Genomic DNA, 19,518 nt, shown 5'->3' on the forward strand with positions numbered 1-19,518 from the left:
TAAGGGGCCTCGATAAATTCGGCCCCCGAAAAATCTAAGGGCTTCGATAAATTAGCCCCCGAATACATCTCACATTATTCACGGCAATAGAACATTCCACTCTGCTTTTCTTGTTCAACGTGCTCAACAATTATTCTTCAGCTTTATTGTTTTTACTTTATTGTTCATACTTTATTGTGATTAGCTGACCTCAAGGTCCCTGGGATAATCGAGCTCGAGGCCCCTATTACTCCAACAACACTGATTGGTTCATCAATTCTTCTTACTTAAGCTTAATATTACTTGTATAATCACTAGTATTAGAATATAACACATATCTTTAAAACCACAAATTATCTTTAATTGTTACTTCCATTTTTTGAGGTAAACAATTAAGTTAACTATATAGGATAAACAATCATCAGGTACATACATTTTTATTTTATAACTCAAAAGTTTAACCTTAATATTATATTTATGAATTTTTTTTATAAAAAAAAAGGTACCGCGCGCGCGTACGTATAAACTAGTTAGTACGAAAAGCATCACTCAAAGCTAAATCTTTTTTTATCACTAATGTGAATATGGATTATTGAAAGTTGTGAACGTTGTATAAAATATTTTCAACAATAAGACAACAGATTAACAGTAGTATCAAACATTTTGTAACGTTTCAAAATAAAAAAATCTTATATAGAAAATTTATTACTCGAGTAAATATTTTTATGCTAGTACCCACCTTCACTTACAAGTTACAAGCAAGAGTACAAGAAGAAGTAGAAAGAGTGAAACTGAAACGGTAACTTCCTCGTCGGGCACACCGAGGAAGGAAGTAAATATATATATACAAAAATACGGACCCTAAACCCCTTTTTATGTCTAATTATTTTCAAACCCTCCCGCGAAGCTAAATTTCCCTTTTTCTCTCTCTTTTTGATTCGAATAAGAGAAATTGGGGGTTTACAGTAATTGGGGTTTTGGTATATTTAGTTCTGTAAACTCATCCCTCGACTCGATTCTTCTTTTGATTTGCATTGATTATCATTAGATTTGACTTTGATTTTCAATTCAATTCTAATTGATGGAGGATACGAATCAGCAGAACGTCGATCGATTCACGTCTGTTTCATCTTCAGGTTCGTTAAAATTTCTTTTGTGCATTTTTTACTTACATAGGTTATTACGTATCACGAGTGGATCTAGGATTTAAAAGCAGTGAGTGTATATGGATATGTTTTTGTTTAAATTTTGTATATACATATATATAGCTCTAGCACGAGGTGGCAGGTACCGCCTGTGGTCGGCATCTCTTCCTGTATTGGCTGAATTCTATATATTCCGACCTTTTTGTATGACGTGGTGTCTGTGCTAGTTTGCTCGCACCTCAACTGTTCTACCCATACCTGCCACCTCTCACCAGCACATGTATTAACTCTGCCACCAAGGTTTAGGCAGATGTGAATAAATTAGCTAGTTTTTTTACCTGTGCTGGAATTTGAACCTAAGACCTTGTGTGTAATGTTATGTTGTTAGAGATTTATTTGGTGTTTAATGATAAAAACAAGACTAGCCATATACACAAAGTCGGTTTGTGCCAGTGTAGAGGAAGAATGGGCAAGGGATGTAGGCGTTAAGATATGAGTTCGGCAAAGCTAAGTAGCTTTGGTCCATACTTCGCTTCTCTATTAAGAGATCCACTAAATATGTAAAAGAAATAATGAGTTTGGCAGAACCTAGTAGTTTGGCCGAACCATGTATATGTGTTAAGAAATTTACTAAAAATGTACAAAAGTTATGGGTTTAATAAAACTCAGTAGCTTTGGTTCAAATCCTGTATATGTCTTAAGAAATTGACGAATATGTACCAAAGTTAAGTTCAGCATACTAGCACTTGAGGTTGCTATCCTAGAATCAAAAACCCATAAATTTCAAATCCTGATATGCATCTGAGAGGGAGCATATGTTGGGCAGCCTTCCCTTTGCATTTGTGCAGAGATGCTTTATCCAACACTTGTATAGTGGGTTATATAGAGTACGTTTGTGCTAAGTTGCTCGGACTCGGGTGCGGGTATCTGATACGGAGACGGATCCGAGTATCGGATTCGGCAAATCTAAATTTTAAGATTCGGGGATGCGGATCCGGATATCGATACGGGTGCGGGAATTCGGCTAATAAAAAGTAGAGCTATAAAAATATTGTAAATTTTGAGAGATATTCTGTGAAAAACTTACATGAATATTGTAGAATTCAATCTTTCATTCTCCAAGATGGACATTATTCTTTCATTCCCCTAAATCTGTTTTATTTTTTATTTTGAGAAATCAAAATCTCAATTTTTCTCCCAAATTTGTCGATGGACTCCGGTCAAAGTGTCTGAAGTCAGTTGACCGAATCCAGGACGTATGGCACCAAAATCGAAGAGTCCGCGCAACTTAGTGTTTGTGTGACTGTATTAATAGGAAATTTCCTTTTGCTCTGGGTAATGTTGCAGTTGATAGTTCTCTTTCTTAGATATTTGTTGTGTTGCTGTTACTCTTTCAGGGTTTCACAAAAAAGGATTTGTGCATTCTTTTCGGTTGAATCTTTTATTTAGCCGGCTATAAGCTGCTTTGAAGCAATTTCTGTACAGTACAATCATCTGTTGAAGGTGATTTCTGATCTTTTAGGAAGTGTTATTAGTTAAAGATCTTAACGTAAAAATTTAGTATGATAAGATATGGAACAAGGTTACGATTGCCTCCCTTCACTAATATCTCGTCCCAGAATTGAGAAAGTAGCAAGAACCCTAACTGGTGAATCCTTTCTACACTGGATCTGCTTTCTATCCTTTTTTAGGTCAACTGAATGCCTACTTCATGCAAAGTGCATTCTGCATGTTTGTTATGTACATGTAAAAGTATGAGTGTACTTATTCGGAGTCTTCCAACATCTGAACAAGTAAAACCGCAGTTCTTTTAACGAATTTCTTTTAAAATAACACATAGATAATAATGTGTGAGATGGTAATTTGAGATGGTTTGCATTTCTTACGAAGAGATAACATGCACAATGTGCGGTATACTTAGTTGCTCGGACTCGGGTGTCCAATACTTCAGATCCTTCATGATCTAAATTTTAAGATTCGGGGGGTACGGAACCAGGTACGATGCGAGTGCGAGAATTCGGCTAAAAGTAATTCGAATATCTTTTTTTAATAAGCAAAGTAATTCAAATATCTAAAATAGAGTTATAAAAATATGTCTAAAATATGAGATATTATTGGAAAACTTACATGGTATTCCGAGAAGGAGAAAACATTGATCAAGAGGAGAATTCGAGAAAGAGAGAAAAGGAAAAAGACAGGCATAGAAATTTCTATATACAAACTATTCCATTTTCTTCAGTTTCACCCTAGAGAACAGTTATTTTGTCCTAAAAAATAAATTTAGTATTGGAATTTAATTGACTTAAATAGAGCGGGAATGGATTAGGATTCATATAGCAGATTGAAATTGAGGTGTAGTTGATTGATGGGCTGATACGACTACTGCAATCTATAGGTTAGTGATTAATTGCCACTTACACATAGTTCAATCATTGTTTGGGCATATTGCTCTAGCTCTTCTGCTGAACTAAAGTTCGAAGTAAAAATATAATTAAATGGGAGAATAGATACTTGATTATGAGGTATTTTGCTATGTTGGGTTCTAGTTACTTGCCTCTCTTCCACAGTATTGCTGATGTGAACAAAGTATTCCCATGGATCTTTACCATCTTGCAAATTTTGTAATATTTACAATTGAATTGATGACTTTAGTCATATAGGCATGCTTAATTACATCCTTACGTGATAAATATGACTCTTCCTGAATCTTGTCATTGAGAATCTGCAAATTGATCAAAGCCATCTCAAAAAAGGAACTAGGAGCTTCTGAACAAATTGATATCCTTTTGAGCATTCATTTGTGCCTGGGTTTTCACAAAATTAGCTACGTCCTGCACATTTTCCCCACTGAATTTGGAAAAATTGATATTTCGAATTGGTGTAACTATTAAAGTTGACATTGCAAAAGTAAGTTCTTACTTTTATAGTTCTATTATAAATCCTTGTTTTCACAAATTGAACAAGTAGTGTTTTTTTTCATTGAAATGTAGATGGGGACTCATTTTTATGCTTACACAATTTAATTAAATTTATGAAAAAGCTATTTTTTTCGAGTAGAGCATCATTTCCATTTGCAAGATCCAGCGTTTGAGCAATAGAAGTTCCAAATCTACCAAAATATCTTTCCACAGAGCAGCCCTTTGAGGCTTTTCTCTCTTATGGCCTTTGGGAGGAAGAATCCTGCTTTTATCTGAAGGGGGCAATCTCATATCCTATTGCCTCGGGTAGCAGGGTATCTGCATTTATCATTTGGGTTTGGCCTTGAGAACTACATTTTTCATCTTTGCTGTTTTACTTATCGAGTAAATAAATGAATCTATTAAAATTTATTTTTCCTTTGAGTTTTGCGGGTTTTAAATCAAACCTGAGAGAGAAATCAACTTAGATTTAGCAGGGTCCTCTAATGTCCTTGTTTCATTACACTTTAAAAATCTACATATCACTGAGTTATTACTAGCTTGCATTGGTTTTGACAAGTAACAGCCTTCTTTGGTGTGGGTATAGGTGAAAGAGCCGTTGAACCACATAATGCTGCAGAACAGGTATATTACTAATAGTCTTCAATATTTATAGCTTATTCTTTTGTATATTTTTGCCAGCATAGTTGATGTATTTGGTTAGTACTTCCATTTTAATCCATTATCAGCCTATTTCGCCCAAAGATGAAAGGATTGTTTCTGCAAATGCTTCTGCGAATGCAACCATCCCTGGGGCTGCAAGAAATGCTAAAGATCACCCTGTTACCTCTGAAACTGGAGCTCTGTCCACCTTTTATCCTCTCAATTCCTATTCTCCTCAGGACCAAGGTTTTTACTATGGAGGTTAGTTCCTTTGGCTAATGTTAATTTGTTATTGCTGTTCACCTGGTGTCACATGCATGCAGCAAGATGCCAATGAATAAGTTCCTACTATATCATTTCTATCCTTTTTCTTCTTTTTCTACAAAGATCTTTTAATTTTGAAGGTAATAGAAATAGAAGTTCTACTTGTTAAAATTTTGACTAATGTTGAAATGATTGTGATTTGTGATGGGAAAGATAATTTTTTATTTTTACTCAGTAGATGGTATGTCTGCCAACGGATTCACTATCTTTGATTACTTCTTAACCTTATTTTTAGGATTTCCTTTGTGAAATATGGTCCCCCCTCCCATGGGTGGTAAGGGGGAGTAGACAAAATTGTTAAATTTAGAATCCTTATGGTCGCTGGTCCTTTATTTGCCTTGTGCCTCAGGTTACGACAATGGCACTGGGAGTTGGGCCGAACAATCTAATGATGTCAATCTGAACAACTTGCATGTAGTTCCGCCAGTAAGTTCTGATTCCGCTTTCTGTAAGTGGAAGCATTTATATTCCATACAGTGGGTCACCAAATATTAATAATCTCCTTGACCTTTTGCAGGCAATGTACAATGAGAATCCCCTCTTTTTCCCTCCGGGTTACGGCTTTGATGCTCAGATGGCATTTGGGCAGTTCTCCCCCATCGCCAGTCCTCTTTCTCCTTTTATGATAGATGGCCAGCTATACTCCCCACACCAGATTCCGGTTTCTCCAAATTACTATGCACCACCTATTTCCCCTGGCTTGCCGCATGTTACATCAGCTCTTCCAGCTTCGCAGCCTGATCTGGTGGCACCAGGAAGCACTGGCCATGAAATTGATAGCACGTATTTTGGGCCAGGATCAGGTTACTACATACCCGTTGGATCGTTTGGCGGAGGCGAGCTTTCGGGAAGCAGCAACATTGGTTTCTACAATTACCAAGGTGAATTTGGTTCTGGTCAATCTTTATCTAATCGGCCTAACCCCGTGGACTCTGGAAGATACATGTCTCAAATGACATCTGCGGCACTATATCCACAACCAGTTGGCATACTTGGGCCGTACGAGCAATACGCCATGCAGGTTTGTTATCATTTTTCTTCACTGGAAAATTTAGTGAAAGAGAAGCAATGAATGGTGAATATCTGTTACTAATTCTAATGATAAGTGTTTTTATCACCTCAAATATTATGTTAATAATATGATTATATGCTACTAACAACTACAACAATAAATCCAGTATAATATCCCACAAGTGGGGTCTTAAGAGGGTAGTGTGATTATATGCTGCTGCTTACATAAAAAGTTTTTCTTTTCTTAATAAACTAACCAACCCAGTTTTAGTGCATAGCTTAGTTAGATATTTATGTTATACTTATTTGGATGTAGCTCGTTCTTTTTTTTTCACCAGATGTAGCTGGTTCATTAATGGTGAACTTTTCAACTCATCAGAGAAAAATTAAGAGTAAGCACCACTCCATGCATTAGAGAGCATTTAAAACTCGATCAATTCTATCCCTTTTTTTGGCTCTGGTAAAATTAAAACTCGATAAATTGTGACTTTTCTGGCTGTATGTTTTTCATTTCCTTCTTCAGCTTCCACCTTACTCACTAATGGAAAGAAATACAATATGATTTAGCAGCGTAGCCTGGATTCTTCTTGATATATTATTCGTGTGCAATCACAAAGGCCTCATAGGTATTTTGTTGAATTATGTCGGATAGATGTGCCATTTTTGGCTATCCCTTATAGCTATTGGGTTTATGTAATGACCCGATACATAGATTTTGAGAAGTCTTTTACGAAATCATTGGATAGCTAGTTAAAATTTTATTCACAATAGTCAAGCTTTTATTTTCCGGACAACTGCGTCAGTATTGGATATTGGTGTGTGTCCAATACTAGTGCCAATTGAAGGTTTCTATTATTTGTAGCACAAAATACGAGATTCTATCTCGCATGGCTCATCAGTACCTGACTCTTAGACCATGTTTGGTAGTGTCTTATAGGATATAGCATTGAAGGTATGAGAATTCTATTCGAGGGAGAGAAATAGTATGACTCTTGAGGGGCAGAGTTAAAAGCTTTCTTTGTTTTGGTTATACTTTTGGAGTAATGAGGATATACAGTATTGTGTAGGTGGTTTGATTTTGCGGAGTTCCAATTGAAATGACATACTTCTGTAAGCGTCAGGATCTTGGTGACTTATCAATTCAAATGTACAAGATGTATCCACAGGCAACACTATATAAGAAAATACATATCCAAGAAATTCATCCTAGATTTGAAATAATTTCCTTGCTTTTCATAAAACAAAATCCTAAAGTTGAAACAATTAAGGATTACTTTATTTACTCGAGGGGGAAACTGTTAACTTTTCTTTTAAGAACGGCCTTGTGAATGAAGTCTACAGTAGCTTACTTTGGATTTTAAGGTGTTTATACTGATATCATTACTAATTTTGATGTCCCTTTTGTCAACCTGTATGATATCTTATTTATCCTTGTACATGTCATATTTGTTGTCTCTTTTCTCCGCGAAATAAAAATAATAATACGGGTAACCTATATCTACATAATTAGCGGTGCTGGTTCTAGTGTACAAAACAATAGATCAGTGAAACTATGAAGCATTAGTATTTGCTCCCTCGTGATTTTACTTAATGTTAAGCACAGTGATTGCCTTTGAAATTATAGCCATCAGTCTTACTTTTTACATTCTGCATATTGTGCTCGATCAATAATTAAAGAACATAGTGCATATTTTAACTGCAAAATCTTGATGATGGTCATTAGACACACATTCACTAGCTTGGAAATGAGATCTAGTCAATGCTGTGTTATATCTCCTAACTTGAATAGGGGTGAGACTCAGATACATCCTATCCCAGAAAAGCAGCTGACTTTTATCATCTCAAATAGGAAACTATATACAAGGAATTGATTATCTTTATGTCGTGTCTTGTGTTTCTTAGAGCTGTTTATACTCAGTAGCACCTTCTGTTCTGAATGATCTACTTATTTGATCAAAACCAGGCGTCACATCAAGGTCTTGGATTCACACAAGGCTCCTCAGCCAGGCATTATTCCCAAGGCAATCCTTATCCTAGTGCAAACTATGGTACTGGGTCTAGTTCTCAGTGGGAACCAGGTCACAGAAATTGGCTAACTCCTGACAGAGGTGGAAGACGTGAGAGGGATCGGCACTCTGTTAACATTTCTACTGAATCACTTGGTATGGCAAGTGAACGAAACCGAGGACCAAGGGCATTAAAACCAAAGAGCAAGGGTCCCATTGAGGATAGCTCTTCATCTGTGATCCATAAAGAAGTTGAGTCAACTAATACTTTGCAGCCTGAGCAGTATAATCGGCCTGAATTTGTCACTGATTATGAGCATGCCAAGTTCTTTGTCATCAAATCCTTCAGTGAAGATAATGTTCACAAAAGCATCAAATATAGTGTGTGGGCTAGCACTCCTCTGGGAAATAGAAAGCTTGATGCTGCTTATCGTGAAGCAAAAGAGAGGAATGCTGATTGTCCTGTTTTTCTCTTTTTCTCGGTATGTTCCTTCAATTCTTATATTGGCTTGTGAGTTAAATGAATGCATTACTCTCCTGGAGAATGGTTCATATACAGAACAACCTTTGTCATTATTCTCAGAAGGCTTCTATTTGTCTTTCAGTTGTTTTTCTTTTTCCACTTATGTTTTTCTAAATTTGTATCTCTTTTTAGCACGGTATTTGAAAACTTAGTAAACACCAATGCATTCTAATAAGTATACATCTTGATAGGCATGCTTAAACTTTTGAGCTTTTAATATTTGGGTATAACTCTAGGTGAATGCTAGTGGACAATTTTGTGGGGTTGCTGAGATGGTTGGACCTGTTGATTTTGAGAACAATGCGGAGCACTGGCAGCAGGATCGATGGAGTGGGCAATTTCCTGTTAAATGGCATGTCATTAAGGATGTGCCTAACAGTCAGTTCCGCCACCTACTTCTGGAACATAATGACAACAAGCCAGTTACTCACAGCCGAGATTCTCAAGAGGTATATATCTTTTACTATACACCGTTGTAATCTTCTACTTCTGTTCTTGCTTCTAAGATTACCATCCAGTTTTTTTTTTATAAGGAAGATTATCATCCAGTTCTCAATGTCTATTACCAATTGGAGCTGCAAATTTTCTGCGGAAGTCCTCATCTTGAATGTAGCTAGTCCAGATCTTTTGTCTGTATCTCACATAAATTATTTCAGGATAGTGCAGCTTTATTTGCATATATTGATCAGTGGCTGCTAGAAATTTCTCTGGTTTTCTTTTTTCTTTCTGTATGCTAACATTCAAAACCTTGGCATTGACAACCATGTGCCCTTGCTCTTGCTTGGGCTATGTGTCCTATAGCTTGTGTTTACGAGTTGCAATTGCTTCACATTGTTGTCTTTCTGATCATTTCAGGTGAAATTGCCAGAGGGACTAGAAATGTTGAAAATTTTCAAAAACTATGAAGCGGATACCTCTATATTGGATGATTTCACCTATTACGATGAGAAGGAGAAGTCCTTGCTGGAAAAGAAGAGTAAACAGCGAACACTTCAACCTGGTAGTGCTGCAGTTACTACTGCAGCTGACACAATAAGTCAACTAGCCGATAGTCTTGCCGGCACATTAAACTTGGAAAGCAACAAGAATTTGCCTTAAAAAGAGTTTGTAATGCTTAAGCCTGTAGCAGATTTCAGAGGCAATATCAACTGCTGTCATTCAATGTTAGTTGGTTGGGCAACCAGCTGGCTCGTATAGTTAAGGAGATTGCTAACAGCATTTTGGGAGGTGGCCTTTTCATCACCTTTGGATCAGAAAACTCTCTTTATCTCTTTCCTTTATTTGTCATTTGTTCAATGAGTTGGTTGTGATTTGCAATTCTTGGGCAAGGAGAGGCAGCCAGTAATGTTAGTGCTAACTGTTTTCCCGCTATTTCTTCGTTGTTTCTATAAGTAGGTGATGGCAGGCAATACAGAAGCCATCCGACATCTGGAAATTTGTGGATCTTTCCGGGCTGATGTTTTATGTACTCTAGTTTTTCATAGTTTCAGGCAGTACCAATAGCTGCTTTTGTATTCCTATAAAACTGCCAAAATGGGTGATAATTGGGAGGAGGCCTTAAGAGAAATCGAATGACTTGATATCGAGCCTGTATTTCTTCATCAACCAAAATAACGTCTGGCCTTGGCAGTCAGATTATTTCTTTTATGGAATCATAGGTATTGATGTTTTCTCATGCTGCATTGTACTAGCTATTGTCTTTACTCCTACCTTTTAATACGGTCAGGTGCGGAGCTAGAAAAAATTCATTATATATGTACGAATATTAAATTTAGAACCTAGTTATTAGCACTTGAAGTCTTCGTTCTAAAATATAGAACCCATGAAGTTAAAATCCTAGTTCCATCTCTGAATATTGTAGCCTTCTATTCATTTTGCATCTGCATCAAAGTTGAAAAAATCATCATTGTCTGGGGAATTCATCTTATAAGGTGGAAGGATGTTAATCCAAATCATAGATCCTTATAATGCCTCTCCCCAGGGAATGCTAACCATGAATATCCGAAAGTTTTCACTCAAACTCTGTAATAATAAGAAAGTGCACGGATTTAGTACCCTGTTGAAGGATCCTTCAACTACTTCAAAGGAAAGTCGACGAGGAAACATATTTTCACTAGCATACTTGCTCGAGATTGAAGATGGCTTATCAGGATCCCTTAAATTGTGGTCGATTGGGAGATTTATTTCTTATTCGAATGTGTATCAAGATTTGATTATGGTCTCTTTACCACTGAAACTCACGATTTGATAAAGCAGAATTTGAGCAATGCACCAAACGCAGAAATATATCTAAGGTTTAATCTGAGGCCAACCAACTTCAAAGCTTCATCTCCTTTTTCTTCTCTTATTTCGAAAGTCCAGTACTATACCTCCTCCATCTTGTTTTCTTCTTTTTCAATTGTTATTTTTATTATTTCCCTCCTTAAAGGAGAACAAAATGAAGCATAGGCGGGGTGGACGTGAACTAAGATTAGTTAACTTATTGTCTTCAATAATTAGAACAATTAATCCTCATCCCTTATACCAACTACTATATCCTGATCATACAAATTGATTTGAATGTTTCCCATCTCCAAGCAAAATCGTCATTCTTGCTCCCAAATAATCAGAAATCAATCCTCAAAAACCTCTCATTCACCAACACCACATTGACTAATACATTGTGATCCTACAGATTGATTTTAATGACTTCAGTCCTCCAAGCAAAATATTTACTCTTGCTACCATATTTCCTGCAATGTAAGATCAAACATTGGGAGCCAACACAGAGATGAGGGTGTGGGCATGGATCAGAGAGTAACTTCTTCAGGACCTTATACATTCAAACTTAATAACAACAAAAGATAAGGTCTACAATGCCATAAAAGGACCGGTATGATACACATCAGCCCTCTCTTCTACTACTTATCAGCATCTTAAATCAAAAGAGAAAAGAGGGGAGGTTAAAAGGATACAACAAAGAAACAAAGAGTTCTCATAACTTAGTCTCTTTCCTATCGAACAAAGAAATTATGCCTAATAGATACACATAAAGGACTTAAAATCAGCTGTTTTTTGGGCTTCCCAAATTCTTTACTCCTGTTCTTACTGCTTCTAGATTCCTCTTCCCGCATTAATCAGTAGTCATCGGTTGGCTTATGCAGCACCTAAAACGGGCCTTTCTGACAGTTGTCATGATCTCTGTCTCTGCGACCTCGAGCATTCTGACCACTTGAGAGAATGGTGGCCTATTATCAGGGTTAGCATCCCAGCAGCGGGTCATGATCTCACTTAGGACAGGCAAACAATCATTGGGGATTGCTGGACGAACACCTTTGTTGACAACAGCAAAAGCTGCCTGCACAGCAGTCATTTTCTGGAAGGGAAGCATCCCTGTTATGAGTTCCCACAGAACGATGCCAAAACTATAAACATCGACTTTGTGGGTGTAAGCTCGATGCTGGATCATCTCCCTGCATATCAGAGTAAATGCACTCAAGTAACCAACAATGAAACATACATGCTAAACGATTTTGGATGTTTTCCGTTTTTTCCAAATGAGAAGAATCCTAATATATTGCTAAACTGGAAGAAAAAATATCTATACTAGGCAGAATTGCTACAGCACAGATTTCTCACTAGAAACGTAATTTCCTTTTTAAGATGAATAGACATGCTGGGCAACAACTTTATCTGATAAGAAGATTTAAGCAAGACCATTATTTAATTTTTTGGTAATTTAGGCAAGACCATTATTACATTAGTCAAAAAGCATATTTCATATTTTCCTTCAACAAGTCATCCACTAATAATTTTTAGATACATCTACTATGACGGTGATGTGCTAATCTCACCCACATTAGCAAACCTAAATATCACCTGAGCGACCTCATGCATCTGTTCTAATCACAAGCATTTCGACACTATTTCTGGAAGCTAGAATCACCATGTTTTTCAGAGTAATTTCTAAAAGAAATGTCCCATTCGAAACACACAAAAAAAATCCATTTTTCACATTTTCCAACCAAATGAAAGCTTAAACATAAATCAGGGGATTCATGGATGTTGGGAATCTGTAGGTATTGCTTTGATTGGGAGATGGAAAGATGGCTACTTAACTTCAATAGCTGGAGCAGAAGCTACTAGATCTTGAAGAGAAACAGCCAGTTCTTTGAAAATCTCAACTTTGAGGAGTTAGATTAATTTTGAGGTAAATAATTTTATTAATGTGGGAAAACTCTCATATACAAGTCGTATACCAAAAAGTAGAGAACCTACACAAATATGGTTATCTATAGATCTCATCCAATCTTCTATATGCATAAGAACTTCATGGGTGCACCAAAAACACTTAGAATAAGAGGTTATTCCTCAAATGTATTTGAGAAGTTGGATTACCATCGGCAATATTGTACGTTGAAATTAGTTATTTTTCTTCGATAAGTAATTAAAGATGTTATAAATTTATGCACTTAGCCAGTGCATCAGGCATAAAGCTAAATCATGTTCAATAACCAGATTGCACCAAAAAGCTAAAAAAAAAATACATCTCTGTTTAAGGCTGAGAATGTTTCTCGTTGTGCCTTCAAAAACCCTGTTGTTTCTTTCAAGCCAGACAGTCCACCAAATGGCCTGAGGTATGGTATTTGAAGTTCTTAGAGATTTCTTATTAAGCTCCTTTCTTACGTTGAAATTAGTTATGTTAATTGCTATTTAATTATTATAGTTTAAACTCATTTATGTTTTGGTACTTTATTTTCAATAAATTGTGCGCTTCACTTTGCAGTTTTCCACTTAATGTCCCAGGGACCTTGTCGTTTTTTTGTGCTTTTCGCTTTTAAAAATATTGCTAAACTATACAAGGGAACTCTCTACTCCTTCCAATACTCCATGTTCATCTTCCCATATCGTCCATGTGAGCGCCAAAGGAGCTACTTCCGGCACTCTACTTCTTAATATCATCTAGTAAGAGGATGTTGACTGAAATAGAAAATTTTGGAAGTTTTTCTTTAACTTTTTTGGTAAGTAGAAAATTTTGGAAGAATTGGATTGAACTTCCAAGCATCTGGAGTCCTCTTCCTTTCAACTTGCAAATATTGGAATTGTTGCAAAAAGTCGAGACACAAAATGGATGCTCTATTCTACAAAGAGGGAACACTTTTGTGCCTCTCGACCAAGTGTTGATCCATTGTATTTCTAAGAAATAGTTTTTGAAATCCCAAATTTGTCTGATGAGAAATGTGAATTAAAAAGGAGGGGGATCAGCACTTTTGTGCCTCTCAACTTATTCCAACAGAAGTGATTATCCCTTGTATGTTTAAGAATAAAACTTCTTTAAAACAAGCTTGTCTGATAAGATATGCAAACAAAAGATTAAAAAAGAACCCCCTGGCTGGAAATAAATTATACTCCATGTTCTCTTTTTCATGTCGATTAAGCATACCAATGCCTCGACCCACACAACCATACTTCTAAGTTGTTGATTGGCATGGGAAAATCTAGTAAGGTTCTTCTCTAGATCTAGAACATGGTGTTGGAAATTATCTTGAGTAACGCGAGCACCATCTTAGGAAAGAGCGAGCCTGAAAAATATTATTTTTATCTTTTTGATTGGTCAACTTTATTAAAGTAAGGTAAAAGGAAGTGGTACGCAGAGACATTGAACAAAATCTGATGCGACAACAGACACGTGTACATTATAATTATCCCTACTTAACAGACTTTGTAGATGGTAACAACCATGCTAAACAAGACTAGGTATGACCGGCAAACTAAGCAACTAAACCACCAAATGAACGTATCTGTAAGCTTAAGTAACTGAATCACAGACTACAGAGCGATTGTCACAACAGGATCCCAAAAAAAAGTATTTGAAGGGAAGGTACTCATTCCCGGCCGCTTTCAATAGTGTTCATTGTTGAGTGATTGCTCACTACCTAGCTGGAAAAGATGGTCCGGAAGCTGCCTCTCTCCCAGTAAGCACGACAGAATCACCGCTTCTCTCGCAGCTCTCTAAACGAATCTACCCTTCTTTATGAACTAAAAAAATCTCAAGAATAGAAGTCCCATTAATAGTTGATGTGCCAAGCTTATGACATTTTCCTACAGGGAAAATGAAGAAAAAAAGAGCTACCTATCTAGTTAGAAGGATTGAGGAGAATGTCCTTTTGTTTATGGAACAATAGCACTTTCTCCAGCAAAGGTCAGTTCATAATAAACCTCAATAAATAAAGTGCTGCTGTATGGGATCAGTAAAATGTGCTAACCTGAAAAGGAAATGCTCCAGGTATGAGGATAAAAGGGAAACACCCAACCCTCACTCACTTCCTTAGCTTTCCTCCCAAAGACTTCATTAATTCATGCCATGACAGACAACTTCTGTTGTGCTATTCCACTCTCTGAACTTGAGACAAGCAGTAATATCTATTTGAAATCATTTAGGTTGTCAAGACTGTCTGTGCATTATGAATAAGAGTTGCTAGGCTTTCTATGAAAGCAATTCAAATAAAGTGAGTTAATCTATTTCCCTAGATGTGACAATCTAAGATAGGATACTATACACCAATCTGCTTCATTTGCGATGAAAGGAAAACTAAAGCTAAAATGTTGAAAAGCATATTACTCGTGTGCTTTACCAACAGCAATTTTATTTAACCACGTCACATTAAAGGACCAATTGCTGGCCTCATTGAGCTAAATTAGAAACCAATATGAAACCGACATAGACCAGACCTCAAGCAGCCAAAAGCATTTTGAATTCTCCACAGATCAACAGTGAAAACACCTAACAAATTTGGTTTCCACGTCTACTCAGAGAAAATACACACTGCCTTTCCTCCAACTTTGCAACACGAATTCTAATTTGGCCACCTAAAAGTCAGACAGCAATTGGCTCCCATTTTTACTCATTTATGCATTTTGAACCAGCATTCAATCTTCCTTCTAAAATTCTTGTCCAAAAGAATGTTCACAAACAGATCTACAAAGGAAGGAATTAAAGGCACTACTTCAAGTTTCCTGTTAACTCAACCTTCCATAAGAAGCACGAAAGCAGAAAGATATTCATCAGCATACTCAACGCGATATATTCTCAGAACTCACATTTCAATACAGAAAAGTCTCAGCACGAACGATAATGAATAGAGTACAAATCAAAAAAGCTGGATCCGATGAAAATATCCATTTTTCTACTTCCATCTTCCGAAATGGGGAAACAAATACTGGAGCATAGTCTGCCTCTCCTATCTAGTCAAGAATAAGGACATGCCATGAAAGAAAGCTCAACTTTTTAAGTTAAAATGGCTAAAACTACCAAAATGGCTAATGTTTCACAAAGTATTACTAGCAACGATTTATGATCTGAGATTTAGAGAAGGTCTTATGTTCTTATCTTTGTACACAGAAGACATTCCCTATTGCTTCCTTGTATTAAAGTTTACCATAAACTTGAAGCGTCCTTGCATACAATAATATATAACTTCCTCCTGTCTCATTTCATATGATGGTATTCAACTCTAAGTAGAATCTAAGACGTTAATTTGACTTAGAAATTATATTATTCATAGTAGAAGAAAATATCAAAGTTATGGTTAAAAACTTAGTTTTATAGAGAAACCATCAAATCAAAGTTCAAAATGTTAATAGCTAAAAGAACTAAAATTCTTGAAAGTTATGAAAATTGCATGGAATAATATCAAACATTTTGGGAAAATGGAAAGAGTGTCAGAAATTGGAACGGAGAAAGGGAGTTGTAGACATATCAAATCAAGAAAAGGAATTTTTTTTGATGAATAGGTAGCAACTTCACTGTACTGCAGACTAGTTGCATTAGGAGGAAGGCAGATATCAAAAGAAAGTACAACTTGTTATTCTTCTTGGAGAGTTGCACCATAGAGACTGTTAAAGCACCTCCCTTTGATAACTAGGGAGCACTCCCCTTTGGTTATGCTCTATCGAAAATTACATCAGAAAATCGCACTCTAGCTCATTTTGCTCCAAATGGATATTTAGGAAAAGAACATAATTGGCTAATTGCATACTTAAGTACCAAAGTAAATTTCCAGAAACAATTAACAATTTGCTGTTGAAAAGTAGTCAAAACACCTAAACAACAGTGAAACATTCCATTTTTTTTTCTTAATAAGAAATGAACTACTGAAAAGTCTTTACAATTAAAATCTTCACCCAACTAACATCTCTTTCTTATTTCTTTTTTCCTTTTTTGGTAAAAAAAAGTAATTGTACATAACACTCTTAAATAGCTTTTAATTAATCCTGGACAGATTACATTGTATCTCTACCCCTCCGGAGTAGGGGTAAGGTCTGCGTACACTCTACCCTCCCCAAGCCCCACTAGTGCGATTCTACTGGGTTGTTGTTGTTGTTGAGATCCCATTGTAGTATATCCATAGTGTAAAATACAGAACTTCAATTATTAACAACCAGAAATAGTGGAGCGCAACACACAGAATAACCATGTTATACACTCAGTTGTAGGCAGGGTATATAGATGGTTTAATGGTATTACCATTCCATATTTCAAGGAGAAAAAGTTCAAAAAATAGCTCAAGGGAAAATGCTCCCTATTAAGCACACACTAACTTTCAACCTTGAAAAAGGAATGCAACATGCTGTTGTTGAGGCATAGGTTGTAGTTACATAGAAAATCACACTCTAGCTTTTTTTTACTCCAAAAGAAATTTAGTTAAAGAACATTACTGCATATTCTTAATACCAAATTCAATCTTCAAACACAGCCAGAATTAGTGTGGGATTGAGGCATAGTTGTTGTAGTTGTAGTTGTAGTTATAGTTGTATGAAGTATGAACTACCATCCCCTGTTGCTTCTTATTCTTCGCTAACAAGCAATTTGTTTCTAATCTTTAACAATTTGCTGATGGAAAGTAGTCAAAACACTAACTGATAGTGAAATATTCCAACTTTTTTTGTCTTAATAAGTAATGAACTACTGAGAAGTCTTTAAAGTTGGAGTCTTTACCCAACTGATATCTCTTCCCTTTTTTACCCGTTTTTCCCCTTCTATTTCCCTTTTTTTTCTTTTCTTGTGAAAAAGTAACACACGACACCAGTAATTAATTTTTAATATTCAAATATGAAATAATTGGCCAGATTAAATTGCAGTACATCCATGATCCATACAATACTTTCAATTATTAACGACCAGAAACAGTGGAGTGCAGCACACGGAATAAGCATGTTATACATTCAACTTAAGGTGGAGTATACAGAAGGGATAACGGTGTTGCCTTTCCATAGTTCAAGGAGAAAAGGTACAAAAACAAAAATAGCTTAAGGGAAAATGCTCCCTATTAAGCGCACATTACCTTTCAATTTTGAAAAAGATATGCAACGTGCTGTTATATTTCAGACCATTGAGAGAAGGTTATAGTACGAATTTATTGTCCAAGCAAATATATCATGTTGAACAAACATATTTCTGTTTGCAGCCATTCCTCTTTTTTCTTGGTAAGTAAAAGGTGGTAACATATAGGCACGAATATCTAACATATATGAATCAAATATACTTAGCAGGAGGACGTTGGAAACTATAAAACTAACACAAAAAAGGATGAAGCATTCCAAAGAGAGTGAAACAGCTAACATAGCTCTGTTAAGGGGTAATGCCGAAGACCAGAGACAGGAATAATATAAGATGATTTAATAAGGCTGCTAGAGAGTCCAGACACTTACGGAGCCATCCAGCGGTATGTTCCAGTCTCTGGTGTCATTCCTTCAGTCTGCACTTCAATACGAGCAACCCCAAAATCCGCAATCTTGATCGACTTGTCCGCAGCAATCAGTAGATTGTCAGATTTCAGGTCACGATGTATCAGATTCAGGCCATGTACATATTCCATCCCCCTTGCCACGTCTAATGCCTGCTTCACCGCTAACTTCAAGGGCACTGATCGATTTTGTCTCCTGGCCAGAAACTGACGCACAGATCCCCCTTTTGCATATTCAGTCACAATACACCAGACCACTAGGTTTACGGTCATCCACCAATAAAACGACACTATGTTTGGTATGCTTCAACCTTGCCAACATCATGCTTCCTGCTGAAATGCCTGCTCCATCAACTGAGCTCTCTCAAGATCATTTCTGGCCGCTCTGAAGCTTGATAGACAACATTATTCCAACCCCACACAACAGTATTCGGTTGAATAATACGAGCGACTTATACAATAGGTCTTCCCCCCACTCCGTCCGAGAAAAGAGAACAAGAGAGACGGAAGACCATATACAGAGGGCAATATTCATTCATTCATCACTCTGTGCTGTGTATTTTCTCTGCGTTCTTATTTTTCTTTAATCTTACTACTACTACTAACTTACTCTGGTACGTTCTGCCGGTGGAGGAGGTGGCGTATCAACTCGGTCGGCAGAGCTGCGCTTGGTGGATTTGTGTACAGCTTCAGACATTGATCGGTTGTTAGGAGTTCGAACAGTAAGTTTGCAAGTCAAAGCTCCTCTTTGATAAGGTAAATTATTCATTTGCCTCTGACTTTACTTCTCAGCATCGCCAACTTTTAATTGAAAATTTGAGTTCTTTTTGTTTTTACCCCTTTTTTCTTATGAGGGATTATCTTGTTTTGTTTTATTTTTTTGTTAAATTTTGAGATTGGGGCAGAGCATTCTTTGATGCTTATAGTTAACAATACATCTGTAATAGCGAGAGTTATAGCCTGAAAAAAAATGGACGCGGTTTTTGCGCGAAATTACACATTTAACCCCAGCCTGGAGAAAATTGCAGAGGGAAAATGCTTTGCTTTTAATTTATTTTTTAGTTTTTCAAAAGATTTTTATGTACTTGATGATTTATCTTTTGTGTTTGTATGTTTTAAGAAATGTTTTTTTATGGTTGATTTATTTATTCTTCACCTCTTGACGCTTTAGCATTAAATATATAGCTGAAAATTACTTTTCTCTCCCTGCGGTTAAGCGAAGAGGAAGATATCTTATGAATAAAT

At 36.4% G+C, this 19,518-nt stretch overlaps 2 protein-coding genes across 3 annotated transcripts; one reads left to right on the top strand and one right to left on the bottom strand.

Annotated features, from left to right (window-relative positions):
- Positions 766-10,220, top strand: LOC109225615 (YTH domain-containing family protein 3-like). Of its 2 annotated transcripts, none has more exons than XM_019390346.1 (8): positions 766-1,115; positions 4,629-4,666; positions 4,746-4,945; positions 5,358-5,434; positions 5,526-6,029; positions 7,983-8,507; positions 8,785-8,997; positions 9,404-10,220. In XM_019390346.1, the coding sequence occupies exons 2-8, from the start codon at positions 4,653-4,655 to the stop codon at positions 9,644-9,646; spliced, it is 1,776 nt and encodes a 591-aa protein (XP_019245891.1). In that variant the 5' UTR covers positions 766-1,115; positions 4,629-4,652; the 3' UTR covers positions 9,647-10,220. The 2 variants fall into 2 exon arrangements, with proteins under 2 accessions (XP_019245891.1, XP_019245890.1); XM_019390345.1 differs by having other exon boundaries at positions 4,771-4,945.
- Positions 11,338-18,678, bottom strand: LOC109225616 (serine/threonine-protein kinase HT1-like). Its single transcript, XM_019390347.1, has 2 exons — positions 18,239-18,678; positions 11,338-12,000 (listed from the first exon to the last, which is right to left on the bottom strand). The coding sequence occupies exons 1-2, from the start codon at positions 18,544-18,546 to the stop codon at positions 11,661-11,663; spliced, it is 648 nt and encodes a 215-aa protein (XP_019245892.1). The 5' UTR covers positions 18,547-18,678; the 3' UTR covers positions 11,338-11,660.

Source organism: Nicotiana attenuata, chromosome 5 (genome assembly GCF_001879085.1).
Source record: "Nicotiana attenuata strain UT chromosome 5, NIATTr2, whole genome shotgun sequence".
NCBI lineage: Eukaryota > Viridiplantae > Streptophyta > Magnoliopsida > Solanales > Solanaceae > Nicotiana > Nicotiana attenuata.

What these genes read in the sequence shown, in the direction of transcription:
- LOC109225615 (XM_019390345.1), top strand. Translation starts at nt 1,061, where the DNA reads ATGGAGGATACGAATCAGCAGAACGTCGATCGATTCACGTCTGTTTCA. An exon ending in CACATAATGCTGCAGAACAG is followed by an intron (nt 4,667 to 4,770) that starts GTATATTACTAA and finishes ATCCATTATCAG; the next exon opens with CCTATTTCGCCCAAAGATGA. An exon ending in ACGAGCAATACGCCATGCAG is followed by an intron (nt 6,030 to 7,982) that starts GTTTGTTATCAT and finishes GATCAAAACCAG; the next exon opens with GCGTCACATCAAGGTCTTGG.
- LOC109225616 (XM_019390347.1), bottom strand. Translation starts at nt 18,546, where the DNA reads ATGACCGTAAACCTAGTGGTCTGGTGTATTGTGACTGAATATGCAAAA. An exon ending in ACATACCGCTGGATGGCTCC is followed by an intron (nt 12,001 to 18,238) that starts GTAAGTGTCTGG and finishes TCTGATATGCAG; the next exon opens with GGAGATGATCCAGCATCGAG.